General features: G+C 42.2%; 1 protein-coding gene across 2 annotated transcripts; it reads right to left on the bottom strand.

Moving 5' to 3' along the window:
- Nucleotides 1-16,073: 16,073 nt before the first annotated feature.
- Nucleotides 16,074-20,081, bottom strand: LOC125221923 (UDP glycosyltransferase 9-like). Of its 2 annotated transcripts, none has more exons than XM_048124264.2 (3): nt 18,833-20,081; nt 17,887-18,271; nt 16,074-16,854 (listed from the first exon to the last, which is right to left on the bottom strand). In XM_048124264.2, exons 1-3 carry the CDS (start codon nt 19,090-19,092, stop codon nt 16,126-16,128), a joined length of 1,374 nt encoding a protein of 457 aa, XP_047980221.1. In that variant the 5' UTR covers nt 19,093-20,081; the 3' UTR covers nt 16,074-16,125. The 2 variants fall into 2 exon arrangements, with proteins under 2 accessions (XP_047980221.1, XP_088919314.1); XM_089063188.1 differs by having other exon boundaries at nt 18,813-18,944.
- Between the last annotated feature and the right edge of the window lie 511 nt (nt 20,082-20,592).

The raw sequence follows: 20,592 nt of genomic DNA, 5'->3' as shown, positions 1-20,592 counted from the left end.
TGCACTTTGTGACATGACCCGCTATGCGCCAGAACAGACCGATACTGATGAGAAGCTGGCTGATAAGTTTCGTGAGGGCCTTAGGCACGAGATTAGGATGACATTGGCAGTCCGCGGAACCCTTGTTAGAGTTTGTATACTAGAAATCACGTTTCGAGTGATTGAATACTGTAAAACTCTTATTTTATTTTCCAATGAATAAAACAGATTATTTTTGTCATAATGTTGTTATGTTTTACATTTAATGGATGTTAATGCATGTTTAAATGTATAAGTTAACTTAACAAAGTCTAAGTCTTTGTTTTAGTAGACCGGTTGTGGGCGTCGTCCACTTTAAGGTAATACGGTCAGTTCTAAACAAAGAAAAATATGAATTTCACAACCTAGATGGAATTAGACTACCCATCGAGAAAGGTTGCAATGTCAGTCCGTATATTTCTAAGCCTTACTGAAATAAGATGACATTGGTGTGGTATAGCACTGAACGGATCTAACAGCAAGACTTGCCTTGGGCTATCTACTGAAAGGCGAGGTCTTGATAAATATTTATTTCTTAATCAATGTAGGTTAGCATTGAGCATACGGTATTGATTATGCATTGCTTTGACTTATCAAATGGTGCGGGTTTTTCGTAGCCCAATTATCCTGATATATTGGGCAGTGGTGATCGATATCTAGCGGTGCTAGGATTGCTATTATATTGAATCGTGCACGAGGTGAGTCTCGTTTGATAATGTCCTCAAGAGGAGCGCGAAACTAAGTTTTATTATTCGGAACCTAGCTAGTTGGAGTATGATTACTCTATGAATAATAAATGAGTGTTTCATGCTAAGTCCACTCTTGGAATTAATAAGAAGTTAATTAATTAAGTCAATAGCAGACATTAATTAATTAATGGACATATTAATCTTAAGCACGGGAAATGAAAGATAAACGGAAACCCGGATTACTTATAATTTCGGATTTGGATGGGGAGAGTTCAATATTACTTCTGTAGTGGCTGCTCGTAATATTCCAATTATAACTTATATTAAATTGTGGGTTCAATTTAATTAGTAAAAAGTAAATTGGATGAGCCCATATCCAAAGCCTTCCATAGATCCCTGTCTGGGCCCAAAAGGAACTTAATATAAATAGGAGAATAAAGGAGACAGAAAATACACAATATCTCATATTGCAATTTTCGAAAATTTCGATCTCTCCCAGCTGTAGGAGATTTCGAATTTGAGTCCTATTCCAAAAAGGATTTCTTCTGTCTTCTTTATTTAAGTCCTAGTATTCTAGTAAGATCAGCCCACACTGATATTAGAGTACAGTTCGGGAACCAGAGAGAAGATTTGTGGTCTAGTACTTAAAGCTACACGTGGAGAAGTCGCTAGCCATCTTCAATTCTTTGGAGAATTAATTAGGTATTATTCTACTCCGTAGAAAAGCATGTTTTAGGTTTTCAATATTCTTAAAGCATGATTAATTCAAGTTATGAGCATGATACATGTGATAATTACGCGAATAGATTTTGTCTAAATAATCTGCTAAATAGATCTGATTATTATGTGATTTATTTACATGCTCTTCCGCTGCGTGCACCAACAATTGGTATCAGAGCCAGTCTTTGGCTCTGATTATTTGGATTTAAATTTCGCGAAATTCATGTATGCATGTCTTGATTGATTACGAAGCATGTTCTTGTGTTTTTATTTTTTTTGTTTATGCATGTTGAACTCAAGAACATTCGAATCATAGAACTTGAATTATTCGAACGAACTAGATGTGCGATTCGTCGGCGCTTGCGCCGGGACGAATTGCGCTATGATCGATCGAAGAGGGTTGCCAATCGAGTGGGAGCCGAGGGCGACGGGCATGGGGCGACGCGCCGGCGAGCAAGGGCTCGCGCGCGCCACCGGCCAAGCCCGCCAAACCCTAGCCGGCCCCGATCAAACGCGATGCGACGCGACAGGAGCCGAGGACGTGCGATCACGCGGCGACGCGCATGCGAGCAGGGGCTCGCGCGCGCCGCCGATCGAGACCGCGAGCCCAGGCGGCACCAGACGCGTCGGACGGAGGAAGCCTGGCACGGTGGCTCGTCCGAGAACCACCGAGGCGCCGGTCTTCTTCGCAAAACCCTAACCCTAACCCTAATACCGAAACCCTAGCCGACCCAGCCCTAGCGAGGCGCAACCGAGAGCAGCCGCCGGCTGCTGGTGCGCGCGAGCTCGTCGGGCAGTGGGAGATCGCCGGGAGGTCGTGGCTCTGGCTGCGCCTTCTGGCTCGACGACGACGGAGGGTGAAATCTCGGCGGTTGTCCGCCGGGAGGAAGAAGGGAGAAGGAAGAGCGCGCCGTAAGGCGCGGGTTTTCCGGCGGTCGTCGGGGGGCGAACACGCCGTCCCGGCGAGAATCTCCGGGGATATCTTCGTATCTTCGTTGTGTAGATTCGTGCCAACCTCGAATCTCTAGAAATTGACGAAAGATTATTTTAATGATTATTTAATTGTTTAATTAATAGATATCATTAAAAATAATATTATTTAATGAAATAAAACATTTTGGGAAGATTTCCCTAGATTTTAGGAATATTTGGATTATTTTCTATATCTATGAATATTTTATATCCTAGATGATATAGATAAGAATAATTTAATAGTTTCCTAATTATAATATATATCTAGAATCTATTATAAGATATGATATATATAAGAATACATTAAATAATATAATTGATATTCTTCCTAATCTTGAACTTGGAAATTATATGAATTTGATTTTTCATGTCTAATTAAGATTATAAATAATGTATTTTATTTTAGATATATCTTATAGTAAGACATGAATGAGAATTAAATTCTAGATTAATAGTTTCTATATTAAGATATTAAAGATTATAAAAGATTTAATTATCCAGTAAATTAAATACCAACAGAATTTAATTAGTCTTAATCTGCCTTAAGGCTAAAGGATAATTAATTAAAACCATAACCCAAATATCTAAGCGATAATTATGAACTAATGGTTTATATATGGTCTCCATCGGTTGGACTGCCAAATTTTGTGAAGCTGATTTTCTAATATTATCGCCACCTACAGAGTAGGGACAATAATCCTACGAAAACAGTAAGTTCATAAGGGCGGACTTCTCAAATAATGAATAGAGTGAACTAGAAAGTGATTCCTAATATTATCGCCACCTACAGAGTAGGGACAATAATCCTAAGGAATTGCGAGTTTCAGGGTTCAATCGGAATTTATGAGATAGCTTGATTTTGTTATCAACACATGAACATTGTTATGGGAGTGTGTTGTAGAAATAAAATACTGTAATGCTAAACCAGGTGGTCGTGCTTAGGAAGCATTTGACATGTCAACCTCCAGAGGAGGAAGCTATTGATATGTCGGTGTTGTGACCAGTAAATTGTCGAAATTTTAATGCGTATTAACCTCCTGAGGAGGATACAATTTATTAATTTTGCTGTTGTAAGATTTTGAAAAGTTTTATGGTTAATCTACTCAATTTCCTTACATAAGTTTATGACAAATAGTAAAATCTTCTGTTAGCAGTGCAATAAAATTCGTCAAGATGTCTTTTAATCCTCTTTCTGCCATTCTCAAAGAAAACAAACTCGAAGGCCAAAATTACATCGAATGGAAACAAAACTTGGATATCGTTCTCACAGCAGAAGAGTACAAGTTCGTACTCACTACTCCACGCCCAGCTGTCCCGGCTGCTAGTGCCAGCCAAGCATTGCGAGATGCGCATAGACGGTGGCATAAGGCGAATGAGATGGCTAAGTGCTACATGTTGGCTTCTATGTCATCAGTACTCAAGCATCAGCATTCTGCCATGGAAGCTGCCGCCGAGATCATGACAAATCTCGCAAATCTTTTTGGTACTCAGAATCGAACGGCTAAGTCTCAAGCCTTTCGGAGTATCATGACGAAGTCTATGAAGGAAGGCTCGTCTGTGAGGCAACACGTCCTCGAGATGATGAGTCACCTCAACCAGATTGAGGTATTGGGAGGGACGATCGATCCCGAGTCCCAGGTTACTATAATCCTTCAGAGTCTTCCCCCTAGCTTCCAGCAGTTCAAGCTCAACTTTGAGATGAACAAACGGAATTATACTTTAGCAGAGTTGCTGACTGAACTTCAGTCGGCGGAGGACCTTATGGTTCAAGCTAAAGTAGCTATGATGAGTATCGCGCCTAATTCCTCTGGCTCTAAGGCTAGAAGAGGAAAGAAAAAGGCACCGAACCAAGTAGCAGTCAACAATGCTAAGGGAAAGAAGAAACAGCGGGGTGACAAGAAGCAAACTGGAAAATGCTTCAAGTGTGGAGAGAAAGGTCATTGGAAGCCAGATTGTCCTAAAAAGGGCAAGGCTACAGGTATGCACCATGCTCTAGTAGTCGAGTCATGTTTGGCTTTGACATCTACTCATACTTGGGTTATTGATACTGGAGCAACTGATCATATATGTTTTGATCCTGACTTGATGCAGGTGACAAGACGGCTACATGATCGTGAGATAGAGGTCCAGCTGGGCGACGCTACGAAAGTGGCGGCCGTTGCAGTGGGAGACGTTTATTTACGTTTTTCTAGTGATAGATTTTTTGATTTTGAAGAATGTTTTGTTGATACCCTCTTTTAGAAGAAATTTAATTTCAGTTTCTAAATTGTCTTATGATGGATATTCGATTTCTTTTAATGACAATTACGTTATTAAGAAAGATGGTTCTTATATCTGTCGCGGTATCATGGAAAACAATCTGTACACGATCACTTCTACACAATTTAATCAACGTAAATCAGAACTCAATGCTACATCGAAAATTTCTAAGAAAAGAAAAGAACCTTCAACTTCAATGAATGAAACATACTTATGGCACCTTAGACTTGGTCATGCCAACGAAAGAAGGATTCATGCGATGGTTGATCAAGATCTTATTAAAGGTCTTGAGAAGGAACCGTTTTCGAAGTGTGAGTCCTGTCTCGAAGGCAAGATGACTAAGAGATCTTTTAGATCAAAGGGGAATAGGGCCAAAGAAGTACTTGAGCTCATTCATACTGATGTGTGTGGACCAATGTCAACCGAGGCAAGGGGCGGTTTTCGATATTTCGTCACCTTTACAGATGACTACTCGAAAATCGGATACATCTATTTGATGCGCTACAAGTCTGAAACTTTTGACAAGTTCAAGGAGTTTAAGGCTAAAGTAGAGACGCAACATGGTAAGAGTATCAAATGCCTGCGATCTGATCGCGGAGGCGAATACCTAAGTGCCGAGTTTTTGGACTATTTATCGGTAGCTGGGATTGAATCCCAAACGACTGCGCCGGGCACACCCCAGCAGAATGGCGTGGCTGAAAGAAGGAATAGGACCTTATTAAATATGGTCAGATCGATGATGAGTTATGCACGGTTACCTGTTTCGTTTTGGGGTCATGCTTTGCTTTCTGCAAACTATCTCTTAGACGTCTTACCTTCTAAATCTGTTCCTACTACCCCATATGAGTTGTGGAATGGGCGTAAGCCCAATCTAGAACATCTCAGAGTATGGGGGTGTCCGGCTCATGTATTGGAAAAGGATCCAACTAAGCTGGAATCTAGGACTGAGGTTTGCGTGTTTATAGGATACCCTAGAGGAACGAAAGCTTATGAATTCTATAGTCTCAGAGATCAGAAAGTGATTGTGAGCACTCATGCCACATTCTTAGAGGAAGACTATGTAATGAATCATAAGTCCAGCAGTGAGATTGCTCTAGAAGAGCTAACTCAAGTTTCAACTTCCATTAACCAAGAACAATTACCAAGTGTAACAACAATTCCAGAAACTTCAACTAATACTCCAGATATTGTAGTGCCGCGCCGCAGTGGGAGGGTCTCTCATGAGCCCGATAGATACATTGGTTTGGGTGAGTGTATGGATCACTCCTCGGACAGCAATGTACTGGATCCCTGGAATTTTGCAGAGGCGCAGGCTGATGTCGATCATTGCGAATGGGTGAAAGCAATGGATTCGGAACTACAATCTATGTTAGACAAAGACGTCTACGATTTGTCTGTCCTACCCGAAGGCTGTACTGCCATTGGGAGCAAGTGGATATACAAACGTAAACGTGGACCCGATGGACGAGTTAAAGTCTTCAAGGCAAGACTAGTGGCTAAGGGGTATACCCAAAAGGAAGGTATCGATTACGATGAGACCTTCTCCCCAGTGGCCATGCTCAAATCGATCCGTATACTTTTGTCTATAGCAGCTTACATGGATTGGGAAGTATGGCAGATGGACGTTAAGACTGCGTTTCTAAACGGGAGTCTTGAGGAGACCATCTACATGGAACAACCCGAAGGCTATGTAGTGAAGGGCAAGGAACACATGGTTTGGAAGCTTAAGAAGGCCATTTATGGTCTCAAGCAAGCATCTAGATCATGGAACCAGTGTTTCGATCAAACTGTTCAAAAGTTTGGATTCGAAAAATGCCCTAATGAAAGCTGCGTGTATAAGAAGGTTGAAAAAGGAAATGTTGTGTTCTTAGTTTTGTATGTAGATGACATTCTTCTAATTGGAAACAATAAAAAGATGTTGTCATCAGTGCGAACTTGGTTGTCCAGCCAGTTCGAGATGAAAGATATGGGTGATGCGGGACACATTCTCGGTATCAAGGTTCTTAGGAACCGAGGTAAGAAAATGTTGTGCTTATCCCAAGAATCTTACATCGAAACGGTACTTAGACGCTTTAGCATGCAAGATGCCAAGAAAGGTTTCCTACCTTTTAGACATGGCATCCAGTTGTCTCAAGAGATGTGTCCTAAGACAGCATCTGAGATAGCAGAGATGAGAAGAATACCATATGCCTCGGCAGTTGGTAGTCTCATGTATGCTATGCTTTGTACTAGACCCGATATCTGCTTTGCTGTTGGCATGGTAGCAAGATATCAATCAAATCCCGGCCAAGGACATTGGACTGCCGTAAAGAACATACTCAAGTACCTTAATCGGACTAAGGACTATGTTCTAGTTTACAATGCAGCCGAGCTCTGTCCTTTAGGATATACAGATTCAGACTTTCAGGCTGATCTGGATTCGAGAAAATCAACTTCCGGATATGTGTTTACCTTAGGAGGTGGAGCTATAGTTTGGAAGAGTGTAAAGCAGAAATGCATTGCAGACTCTACCATGGAAGCCGAGTATGTAGCCGCTTCGGAGGCTGCAAAGGAGGCTGTATGGCTTAAGAACTTCCTTCTGGACTTAGGTGTGGTTACGAATATGCCCAAGCGCATCACTGTTTATTGTGATAACTCTGGTGCTGTGGCAAATTCGAGGGAACCACGGGCTCATAAGGCGAGCAAGCACATAGAGAGGAAGTATCATATCATTCGAGATATAGTGCAGAGAGGAGACATACAAGTGGTCAAGATTGAGTCAGAAAACAACCTGGCAGATCCTTTCACGAAGGCGTTAGCGGTAAAGCCGTATGAAAGCCATGTTGAAGGAATGGGAGTTCGACTAATTCAAGACCTCAATCCGCTTTCAGTATAAGTGGGAGATTTAGACGTTAGCACATTTTGTATACTCGAAAGTGTTTTGAGTATAAGTGGGAGATTGTTAGAGTTTGTATACTAGAAATCACGTTTCGAGTGATTGAATACTGTAAAACTCTTATTTTATTTTCCAATGAATAAAACAGATTATTTTTGTCATAATGTTGTTATGTTTTACATTTAATGGATGTTAATGCATGTTTAAATGTATAAGTTAACTTAACAAAGTCTAAGTCTTTGTTTTAGTAGACCGGTTGTGGGCGTCGTCCACTTTAAGGTAATACGGTCAGTTCTAAACAAAGAAAAATATGAATTTCACAACCTAGATGGAATTAGACTACCCATCGAGAAAGGTTGCAATGTCAGTCCGTATATTTCTAAGCCTTACTGAAATAAGATGACATTGGTGTGGTATAGCACTGAACGGATCTAACAGCAAGACTTGCCTTGGGCTATCTACTGAAAGGCGAGGTCTTGATAAATATTTATTTCTTAATCAATGTAGGTTAGCATTGAGCATACGGTATTGATTATGCATTGCTTTGACTTATCAAATGGTGCGGGTTTTTCGTAGCCCAATTATCCTGATATATTGGGCAGTGGTGATCGATATCTAGCGGTGCTAGGATTGCTATTATATTGAATCGTGCACGAGGTGAGTCTCGTTTGATAATGTCCTCAAGAGGAGCGCGAAACTAAGTTTTATTATTCGGAACCTAGCTAGTTGGAGTATGATTACTCTATGAATAATAAATGAGTGTTTCATGCTAAGTCCACTCTTGGAATTAATAAGAAGTTAATTAATTAAGTCAATAGCAGACATTAATTAATTAATGGACATATTAATCTTAAGCACGGGAAATGAAAGATAAACGGAAACCCGGATTACTTATAATTTCGGATTTGGATGGGGAGAGTTCAATATTACTTCTGTAGTGGCTGCTCGTAATATTCCAATTATAACTTATATTAAATTGTGGGTTCAATTTAATTAGTAAAAAGTAAATTGGATGAGCCCATATCCAAAGCCTTCCATAGATCCCTGTCTGGGCCCAAAAGGAACTTAATATAAATAGGAGAATAAAGGAGACAGAAAATACACAATATCTCATATTGCAATTTTCGAAAATTTCGATCTCTCCCAGCTGTAGGAGATTTCGAATTTGAGTCCTATTCCAAAAAGGATTTCTTCTGTCTTCTTTATTTAAGTCCTAGTATTCTAGTAAGATCAGCCCACACTGATATTAGAGTACAGTTCGGGAACCAGAGAGAAGATTTGTGGTCTAGTACTTAAAGCTACACGTGGAGAAGTCGCTAGCCATCTTCAATTCTTTGGAGAATTAATTAGGTATTATTCTACTCCGTAGAAAAGCATGTTTTAGGTTTTCAATATTCTTAAAGCATGATTAATTCAAGTTATGAGCATGATACATGTGATAATTACGCGAATAGATTTTGTCTAAATAATCTGCTAAATAGATCTGATTATTATGTGATTTATTTACATGCTCTTCCGCTGCGTGCACCAACAACCCTTACGTACGCCGAGGCGCTAGCCCTCGCGTTCGATGTTGAGGCAGCAATGCCCAAGGAGAGGAGCGCGGGGAACACTACGCTGACATTACCCCCGCCACGTCCTAACCATGACAAGAGGAGATGGGAGGAGAGTAGGATCCACCATGACAATAAGCGATACCGTCCCAACGAAGGAGGACAGACTTCGTTCAATCCAAGGAGCGACCCCCGTGCCAGACCACCTCAGTGTAACGCTTGCGCCAAGTACCATTTCGGGCAGTGTAGAGGACCGAACTCGAATAGATGCTTCAATTGTGGAGGAAACGGGCACTTCTCGAGGGAGTGTCCGAGCAAGGGAAACGGACCAAGGCAGAACCATCAGGGTTTTCGTCAGCAGCCGAGAGCGCCACCTACGAGCTCGGGAGCAAACCCGAATCAGCAACTGCGGCTGCAGCAGCCTGTCCGCCCAAGACTTCCAGCCCCGGCTAGAGCGTACGCTATAGAGCAGAAGCAGCCCAAGGTCGAGCAAGGAAAGCCCGAGAGTGGAAATCTAGCAGGTATAGGCGAAATCCTTGATACCCCTATCGTTGTTTTGTTTGATACGGGCGCATCTCATTCTTTCATCTCTGAGTTGTGTGTGCATACCCTAAGTTTGCCTACTAGGAAGTCCGAACATAGAATAACGGTGTCCTCACCCGTATGAGGAAAGATAGAGATCTCTCGTTTTTGTTTGAACGTAGAAATTGTACTAGGAGAACTTAAGTTAGTTGTTCACGACCTGCGAGTTATGGCGATGAGAGACGTTGACGTGATTTTAGGAATGGATTGGTTAACTGCGAACTTCGCGACGATTAGTTGTAAGAAACGACAGATAACCCTACAAACCCCGGGTATGGAACCCGCCGTGTACCACGGAATCTCGATGAACCGACGAATCGCTGTAGTCTCTGCGTTACAAGCCACTGCCATGTTGAGGAAAGGACGCCCGGCCTACCTTGTCTATCTCCACGGAGAAGAGAAGGAGGAAGCGAGGCTCGAAGACGTTGCTGTCGTACGATATTTTCCCGATGTCTTTCCCGAGGAGTTACCTGGACAGCCGCCCGATAGGCAGTTAGAGTTTACGATCGATCTCGAACCTGGAGCCGCCCCCATATCGAAGGCGCCGTACCGCATGGCACCTAAGGAGTTAGAGGAGTTAAAGATTCAGCTGCAAGAGCTCATGGATTTAGGATTCGTTAGGCCCAGTGTTTCGCCATGGGGCGCACCGGTGCTCTTCGTTAAGAAGAAAGATGGGTCAATGAGAATGTGTATCGACTATAGAGAGTTGAACAAATTGACCCTCAAGAACAAATACCCTTTGCCGAGGATAGATGACTTGTTCGACCAACTCCGAGGAGCCGGAGTGTTCTCTAAGATGGATTTGAAGTCCGGATACCACCAGTTGAAAGTGCGAAAAGAGGATATCCCTAAAACCGCATTCCGTACCAGATATGGTCACTATGAGTTCGTCGTGATGCCGTTCGGTCTGACGAACGCCCCAGCCGTGTTTATGGATTTGATGAACCGCATTTTCCACCCGTACCTAGATACGTTCGTCTTAGTATTCATAGATGATATCTTAGTCTAATCGAAGGACGAGAAGGAGCACGCAGAACACCTACGAATCGCGCTAGAGACGTTGAGGAACGAGAAGCTGTACGCCAAATTCAGCAAGTGTGAATTCTGGCTGAAGGAAGTCAACTTTTTAGGACACATCGTGTCAATAGAGGGAATCCGAGTGGACCCCGCTAAGGTCGAGGCGGTGCAACAATGGAAGTCGCCATCGACGCAGAACCAGATTCGGAGTTTCCTGGGTTTGGCAGGATACTACCGAAGGTTCATAGAAGGATTCTCAAAGATAGCGAGCCCAATGACCCAACAGCTCACGAAAGGAATCAAGGTGAATTGGACGCCGGAATGTGAAGCGAGTTTCCAACTCTTGAAGGAGAAATTGACCACCGCACCAGTGTTAGCTGTGCCAGAGCTTGGAGTCGACTACGTAGTTTACACCGACGCTTCGAAAGTCGGATTAGGATGCATGTTGATGCAGAACAACAAGGTGATCGCTTACGCGTCGCGGCAGTTGAAACCGCATGAGTTGAACTACCCTACCCACGACTTAGAGTTAGCCGCCGTAGTGCATGCCCTAAAGATTTTGGAGGCACCATCTCTACGGAGTTAGGTGTGAAATCTTTACGGACCATAAGAGTTTGAAGTACTTCTTTGAGCAGAAGGATCTGAACATGCGACAACGGAGATGGCTCGAGCTAGTGAAGGACTACGATTGTGATATCAACTACCACCCCGGCAAGGCAAACGTGGTAGCAGACCCTTTAAGCCGTAGAGACCAATCGCAACTCGCCGTCTTTCTGACAGCCGAGGAAAACCTAGTGCGAGAGTTGAGTAAGTTGCGGATAGAAGTAGTTCGAACACCCGATACCGTGAAAGGTCGAATCGCCGCGTTAGTAGTAGAACCTGATCTAAGGACGAGGATCGTTGTAGCACAACGGCTAGATGAGAAATTAGAAGAGATTCGAGTCGAAGTGAGAACCGGTGAGTCCGGAAGTTTTAGTGAGGCTTCCGATAACGCTCTTACCTTTGAAGGGAGACTGTGTGTGCCGAACGACGAGAGTCTTAGGAACGAGATCATGAGCGAAGCTCACGAAACCCCATACACTGCTCACCCCGGGAGCACGAAGATGTACCAGGATCTGAAAAAGTCCTTTTGGTGGAACGGCATGAAGAGAGATGTCGCAGCTTCGTGGAACGTTGCTTAGCCTGCCAACAGGTGAAAGCCTTACACCAACGACCGTACGGGAAGCTACAACCGCTGGAGATACCCGAGTGGAAGTGGGAGCACATCGCTATGGATTTCGTGACTGCGTTGCCGAAAACCCTTAAAGGGAACACCGCGATTTGGGTGATCATCGATCGACTTACCAAGAGTGCGCATTTCATACCCATCCCCGTAACCCATGGATCGGATAGGCTAGCTCGGATCTACGTTCAAGAGATCGTGCGACTACATGGAGTCCCAGTGACGATTACGTCTGATCGTGACCCGAAGTTCACCTCAAAATTTTGGATTAGTCTACAACGCGAGCTTGGAACACGCTTAAACTTTAGTACCGCTTTCCACCCACAATCCGATGGACAATCCGAGAGGACGATACTAACTCTCGAGGACATGTTAAGAGCCGTGGTGCTCGACCGAGGCGGAAGTTGGGAGACCGCACTCCCATTGATCGAGTTTGCCTACAACAACAGCTTCCAAGCAACGATCGGCATGGCGCCATATGAAGCACTTTATGGGAAAAAGTGTAGATCTCCGTTCTACTGGGATGAAGTCGGCGAACGAAGAGCGCTTGGACTCGATGCAGTCGAAGAAATGGTCGAAATCGTTCGACAAATCCGCGCGCGAATGAAAGAAGCTCAGGACAGACAGAAATCGTACGCCGACGTTCGACGGACGGACTTGCAGTTCCACGCTGGTGATAAAGTTTTCCTCAAAGTATCCCCGTCGAAAGGGATAGCGCGTTTTGGAGTCAAGGGCAAACTGAAACCACGTTTTATAGAGCCGTACGAAATTCTAGAAGGAGTAGGACCCGTAGCTTATCGTTTAGCGCTGCCGCCCAGCCTTGGGAATGTGCACAACGTTTTTCATGTGTCGCAATTGCGAAAGTACGTGTTCGATCCGAAGCATGTGATTCGTTACGAGGATATTGCTGTAAGCCCGGATCTGAGCTACGAGGAGCGACCCCAGTTAGTCTTAAACCGAAAGGTCCAAACCTTGAGAAATAAAACCACTGCCTTCGTGAAAATTCAATGGAGAAACCACGGGCCCGAGGAAACCACGTGGGAGCATGAGGATAAGATGATAGAGCTTTACCCGGAACTCTTTCCGTAAAAGGCACCAAATTTCGGGACGAAATTTTTCTAAGTGTGGTAGGATGTAACATCCCGGATTTTAGAACCCTAATTTTTTAGCCCTAGAATTAATTGTTGATGACGTGGAGTCGTGAATGCATTTATTGCATGTGATGCTATGGCCGAGTTGAGTTTAGGGTTTGCGTTGAAAGTTTGAAAAGTCAAACTTATTGACTTTATGATGTGGCATGTGATTAATTTATTTGTGTGATTTATGTGGTAAATTAATTGTTTAAGGGTGAGTGAGAATATTAGAGAAAATTTCCATAATTACTTGTCACCCTAATTCTTATAATTTTCGAACCCTAGACCCCTTGGAGAAAGAATTTCTATATCTCCGGAATTTATTTAATCCTTGGAATATTTATCCAAATTAAATTCCAAGAGCCAATTATTTCCTTGTTTAAAGATGGAAAAATCGAGCCCCTTATTTCCCTAGGTGATTTTCGAAAATCACCCATGTGGGAAGGAAAATATTATTTTGCCTACTTAATTGATTCCTTACTTGATTTCCTTCCATACCTAGAATTTAAATATTCTACCAAATCTTTCCATACTTCAAGAGATCTTGCCTTACTTTATTTTAGTCAATATTCAAAAATCCATGCCTTATTTAAAAAGGCTAGAAATCGCCCCTTGTCTTGCTTCATGGAGGATTTTCCTTATTTATATTTTGCACCATGATATTTTATTCTATATGGAAAAATACCAAAACAAAACCTTGGCTATCTAGAAGCCATAATTTTCGAAAATTATGGGGATTTGCCCTAGGATCTATTTTTGTTAATTCTTCTTCCCTACTTCACAATATTATTTTATTTTATTTAATTTGTGGAGAATGAGATCTTACCAAATATTCTATTCTAATTACCTAAAGATCTTGTTGGACTCTATAAATAAGAGCCAAAACCCCTAACCCTAGCCCCCACATTTTCGAAACCCTCCCCCATACACTCTCTCATTTTTTTTCTTCTACATTACTCCATTAATCCTTCATCCTTTGAGAAGAAATTGATGTTTAATCCAAGAACTTTGAAGAATCAAGGCTAATACTTGTTTTCTACCGATTGTTTTTCACTAAAAAGGTATTTTCGATTAAGAGTTATGTTTGTTCTTCTTCTACCTCTTCTTTTCTTCTTCCAACCAATTAATCGGTATTCTTGAACCCTCATGCATCTTAGTTGAGTGAAAGAGGGATAAAAAGGGATGTGGGAACGTGTGTATGCGTGTGTGCCGAGTGTGTGTGTGGCGTGTGTGTGTGTGTACCGTGTGTGTGTGTGTGTTGTTGTGTGGTGTAGTGTGTGTTTGATAGTTAAATAATATGGTGTGATAAACATGATCTTGATTAATTAGTGATGATAAGATAAATCGTTGGGAAGAGGGAAAAGTAATGAGACATGCATGAGTAAGAGTAGTATTGAACCTAATTTGTGATATGTGCCTATGTGATTAAAAGGTGAAACTTTGGTTGCAAAGCCGGATAACGGAAAAGCGAAACTACTTGAAAACTAAGCAATCGAGGTGGGCTTTACTCTAAAAACTCTCTTTTATTTTATCTAAATGTTGTTGGTCGATATAAGGGTGGTTTAACCATTATGCCATACCTATGTTTGTTTTAATGTGATATCTGATTTGCTTATACGAATTCGGGTCTGAGTATGGGCCGCAAGCCCTACCAGGCTGTGTACACGATGGGATCGAGAGCCGTCCTTGCTAGTCGGCCGGTCTCGTGGGCGAAAAGTGTGGCCACACTTTCGTCGCACCATGGAATGATTGTTAATTGATGAGAAAATGGGAGGTTATTTTGACTGGCCAGTCTATGAAAATATATTTTGTGATACTCGTGATATTCCTTTTATAACTGCTTAAAAACTCGAGTTCACTTGGTAAGGGTGACATAACTTATAAAATGTTTTGGCAACGAGCTCACTGAAAATACTCAGCCCTACATGTGTTTTTCCTTATGTGCAGGTTGAATGATGACGAGCGGTGGCGGGTGTTGAGCAGCTTAATAAATTAATATGGATGTGTTGAACTCTAAGTGTAGTTGTGTCGTCACACATAGCTATGCTTCTCTCTTGGTCGTTTTCCGCTGAATTTTTGATACCCTTTAGAACTTCTTTTTGGAATATTTGCATCTTACTTTTGGTTGTGGCCTTAGCCTTTTCTTGTGATTCTGTCTGGGATACTATGCCGTACTCTTAAGGTTTTGATCCTCATTTATGATATCTATCTCCTTTTGAACTTCTAGGTTAAGATGTTGCATTTAATACTCTGATATCTCTTTCAATTCTTTTGGTCAATACCCTTTAAATGAAACCCTAGTCTTTGTTTACTTCTTTGGAGTTGGTTTTGGGTAGCAGCCGCCGCATTTATTATACCCTAGGAGGGCGGGCTGTTACAGTTGGTATCAGAGCGTCAGTTCTTTCCGCTCTGGACCCAAGAGTCTTTTCGAACCTTTGGATGTCTTTGTAATCTTTTTGTAAATGAACTAAATGCGAAGGGCTCAACACCGCAACTCGTCTCGTTCAACCGCAAAGAAAGAGGTACTAGATATTTTGTGCCGTGTGTTTAAAACTTGATGCTTTTTTTTTTTTTTTTGAAATGTTGTGCATGAAAAGTGACGCTTTCTGAATGACGATTTGTTGAATATGAGAACTTGTGAAGAGCCTGTTTATGTGCTAGAAATATTATGAACGCGAAGCGATGCTTCTTGAATGATTTGTTGAATGTTATATGAGAACTTGTGAAAATTTGTGAAATGCGAATTTGATCATGTGGCTATGTTGAAATGTTGCTATGCTTAGATTTTGGACTTTTGGACTGGGAAGGCGGCCGGGTATATGGAGGTGTATGATGTGATGAACCAAGTCAAGAGTTATGAATGCTTTGGTGGCCTATTATAGTATAGTAGAAATCATAGGACTCCACCATTGTCGGCCGTCCTTAAGTATTGTTAATAGATTAAATGATATAGAGTCATGTGATTTTGGTGGCCTATAAAATATAGTCCAGTAGCAATCATAGGACGACACTATTGTTGACCGTCCGTATAAGTAGTGTTAATGACCTCAAGTTCCACTAACGCATTCCACTAACTTAAACTTGTTCAAACAAGAACAGAGGTGGGGCTAAAATCACCGCCATCATCAAACGCAATCTTAGAAACAAAATCCACAACATTAAGGTCGGAAGTCCCACCCTTCCCCACCGCCTCCGCCGCCATTTCCTTCCACCTCAGAGCATTCCTCCTAATCTCATCCCCTCCAACAACTCTCTCAATACACTTCGCAATCTCCTCCCTCCCAACAATCCCATCTCTGCCGCCGCACCGCGCCCCTGCCCCCCACACATCCGCCACAAGCTTCGCGTTCATGGTCTGGTCCGCCCACTGCGCCATCGCCACGAGGGGCACCCCGTGGCTCAACCCCTCGAGAGTCGAATTCCACCCACAGTGCGTCACAAAGCACGCCACGGCTTTGTGCACCAGCACCTCTGGCTGGTGGCACCATTCCACGACTAGACCCTTCCCGGCCGCGGTACTGGCGAAGTCAGGAGGGAGCTTGTCGAGTTCGGAGGATCGGACCACCCATAGGAAGTGGTAGCCGGTGGCTAGAAGAGCGTGGCCAAGTTCCGCCATCTGCTCTTTTTTGAGAGAGGCCATGCTTCCGAACGAGACGTAGACAACGGAGTTGGGATCTCTCGACTCGAGCCATTCTCGGTAGGCGTCGGCCTTCGGCTCAAACAGGCTGATGCTGTGCTTCTTGGATTCGCCGAGTAGTAGGAACGTCGGTCCGATTGTCGTGATCGCCCATCGTCTTCTCATCCATTCGAGAACCTATATTGGGCTTAATATAAATTTTCTTTGTATTCAAAATAAAGTCTTGTGTTACTAAATGGATATCCATAGTTAAAATAAAAATCTCATTTTACTTTTTTTTTGGTTTGTATACTATATAACGTATTCTATTACAAAGTGCTATCCATATTCAACTAACTTTTCTAAACCATTTTCATTTCATATTTCTTAAATTCACATTGAAATGAATAAAGTGGAATTTGATTATATCTCAGACGAAAGCAGTATTTCTTAGAAATTTCTTTTAGAATGTATGAACTACTCCATCCATTCAGTAAATTTTGTCACATTTTACTATTTCCGTCTATCCCATAAAATTTGTCACATTTCACTTTTAACCATTTTTGGTAGTGGACCCAATGTTTTATTAACTCATTTCAACTCACATATTATTTTTAAACTAATACTCCTTCGCACCATAAAAATACGTGCACTCTCTATTTTCGTCCGTCCCACAAAAATATGTGCATTTCATTTTTGGAAAGTTATACTCCCTCCGTTCCATAGTAATAGGGGCGTTTTTCCATTTCCGTCCGTTCCACAGTAATAGAGTCATTTCCCTTTTTAGTAAAAGTCAACACATTTTTCCACACCTACTTTACTCTCTCTTACTTTTTTCTATCTTCATCTCTCTGCCTTTTTCATTTTCCACTTTATTCTCTCTTTACTTAACTCACTTAACACAATTTTTCTTAATCTCCGTGCCGAAAAGTTTTGCCTTCATTACTATGGAACGGAGGGAGTATCAATTTAATAACGTAGGTCTCACTATCCACTAATACTACTTAATTTACTATACCATTCTCCTCCTTTTTTCTTACTTTACTAAAAAATTTTAATTTTCGTGTCGTCCCAAATGCACATAGTATTTTTTTAGAATGAAGGGAGTATATAAAAGTAAGATGCAATATATAGTAACTTTTTCTATCTATTAAATAATGATAAAAATTCCTCATAATTATTGTGAAATTTATTCCATTTGAAACTACAGGCGAAAGAGAAGAAAAATACCGGAGTTTCCAAGTTGTCAAAGGTGTTGAAGAAGACCCAATCCGCTCTCTCAAGATTAGAGAACTGATCAGTAAGAAGCTTCACAGCGCATTGCTCAGGATCCACCACATGGCAAAAGGAAGGCAGATCTCTCTTCTCTAGTTGGGGCAGAGCCGGCAGCGACACCGCCACGTCATCCTCGTACGGATACCGAAGCAGCAACCCTTGTCCCAAATGATGGAACACAGCGGAGATGCCACAGCTCATGGTGAAAAAACACGCCCCGGCCAAGCCCCGGTCCTTGGCGATATCCAGCACCCACGGCATTATCGAGTCGTAGATAATAGCCCTCGCGCAGCTCATGTGGTCGTCCATGAAATCCGCCAAATTCCGGGAGAAATTGCACCTGGGTGCGAACACAGGAAAAAGTATCGCTAAATTTTATTTATAAATATATTCACTCAGGCTATGTCTCATTTTGTTATATCGGGACTTCTACAATTTAAAATCTCACTGTTTATTTCATTTTGGGAAAGAGACTGTATACCGTTCACTAAATCATTACACTAGTTGCATGTCATTATAAAATTTTAATAATATAAAAAATGAGACCGAAACACTACTAAATTTTTCCACCAATTTTCCTTCAAATTTCTTAAAATTCACACCGAGTCAAAGTGAGATTTTAATTGGTGGTCGAAGGAGGTACTATTTGTTAAGTGACTTGAATCATTGATAAATGACTTTTTCACAATAAGCAAGTATATGAAATTTGGATAATTTCGAAGATTTAAAAATAAACGAAGTGAGATTTTAAATAGTATACGAAGAAAGTACTGTTTTAAGTGATTTGAATTATTAATAAAAACTTTTTCATAAAAATCTACCTAAACTTTGAAGACTTTGTAAAAAAGAAAGTAAAAGAATAGTTTGGTAGGGGGTCCAACCTCATCCTTAATTTGTGTACCTGAAACGTTTGAGGTATGCCTCGACGGTCTCGGTCCCCTCCACGTGCTCGGAGCCATCCGACACGGTGTGTAGGGTTAGAGAGGTGCAGTCGGAGAAGTTTGCGGATTTGGCGATGGAAGTGGTGGTGACGACGGCGACGAGAAGGCCTTTGGACGCTAAGCACTTGGCGAACGCTAGAGCCGGATTGATGTGGCCTTGTGCCGGGAATGGGATCACTACTACTTGAGCCTTTCTACCTGCACCTACTTCTATACCCATCCTTTGTAGTATATGTGTATATGAACACCAAATATAGATTATTGATAAGAGAGGGTGAGACAGAGAAGAGAATTTGAATTTGGAGGCAGAGCATTCTTAGTCTTTGGAATGCATTATGGTGTCAATAATTGAGTTGAGAGCACCTTTTTCTTCTAGAAAAGTAGTGCTCTAGAAGATGAAATTATTTTTAGTAGAAACAATTGTAATTTTGGTCTCTTTGAATAGTACTGAAAACACTCTCCCAACACTTTTCTTCAACTCCTCATATTGCGGCATGCATTGCTAGAATAGGCACCGTGTGGCTCGTCTTCTCTAGAGTCGAGTCCCAACCACAATGGCTCATGAAACACGCCAGCACTTATACGGCTTTTCAGACGACCTGACCACCTACGAGGATTGGTGGTTGTTAAAAAATAAAAATAAACTATTTTTTATGGATGGAGATAATAAATCAAACAGATAATTCACTCCAGCTAGATACATTCTCTCTAGGCGTTCTTGTTGTTTCCAAAAGATATTTGTCATGTTTCTAGTCTAGTAGCATTGTTTGGGCCCACAGTCTTATAATAGTAAAACATGGTTAGAATAATTGAATGGCCAAGACCACATTTGCTTATCCAAACAAAGACTCAAAGAGATAATGTTTCTCTGGTCAAGAAAAAAGGTGACGATTCAATCCCATACGATACATATAGTCTATTAATCTCTTCAAAATATCAACTAAAAGTCGTGAATTATCGATAAAATATCACAATATTGCTACAATTAAGCTTAACAAAATATGGCATGGCCTGAACTTGAATATTTTAATTATAAAGTTTAAGCACATTCATTTTTTTTAGCTTCGAAATTGTTCAAGCAAGAATAATTTTGGAAACAAAATCCTCAACATTATTATCGGAACTCCCACCCTTCCCCACTGCCTCCGCCGCCAATTCCTTCCACCTCAAAGCATTCCTCCTAATATGAACATCCCCTCCAACAACTCTCTCAATACACATCGCAATCTCCTCCCTCCCAACAATCCCATCTCCTTTGCCGCACCGCGCCCCTGCCCCCGACACATCCTCCACAAACTTCGAATTCGTGTTCTGGTCCACCCAATGCGCCATCGCCATGAGGGGCACCCCGTGGCTCAACCCCTCGAGAGTCGAATTCCACCCACAGTGCGTCACAAAGCACGCCACGGCTTTGTGCGCCAGCACCTCGGGCTGGTGGCACCACTCGACGATTAGACCCTTCCCGGCCGTCGTATTGGCTAGTAGGGCGTGGCCAAGTTCGGCGTTTGCTCTTTTTCAAGAGAGGCCATGCTTCCGAAGCAGACGTAGACCACGGACTTGGGGTCTCTCGACTCGAGCCATTCTCGGTAGGCGTCGGCCTTCGGCACGAACATGCTGATGCTTTGCTTCTTGTCTTGGCCGTGTAGTAGGAATGTTGGTCCGATTGTCGTGATCTCCCATCGGCTTCTCATCCACTCGAGTATCTGCGTGTTGAAAGATA

The sequence above is a fragment of the Salvia hispanica genome, chromosome 1, assembly GCF_029641045.1.
Source record: "Salvia hispanica isolate PSC_SH4W2 chromosome 1, Shi_PSC_v1, whole genome shotgun sequence".
Classification (NCBI taxonomy): Eukaryota; Viridiplantae; Streptophyta; class Magnoliopsida; order Lamiales; family Lamiaceae; genus Salvia; species Salvia hispanica.
The sequence above is the reverse complement of the archived record's forward strand: the minus strand, read 5'-3'. Positions and strand labels throughout refer to the sequence as shown.

Coding starts and splice junctions, on each gene's coding strand:
- LOC125221923 (XM_048124264.2), bottom strand. CDS start 19,092: ATGGGTATAGAAGTAGGTGCAGGTAGAAAGGCTCAAGTAGTAGTGATC. Junction 18,272..18,832: donor GCATACCTCAAACGTTTCAG/GTACACAAATTA, acceptor GTTCGCACCCAG/GTGCAATTTCTCCCGGAATT. Junction 16,855..17,886: donor TTGACAACTTGGAAACTCCG/GTATTTTTCTTC, acceptor AGCCCAATATAG/GTTCTCGAATGGATGAGAAG.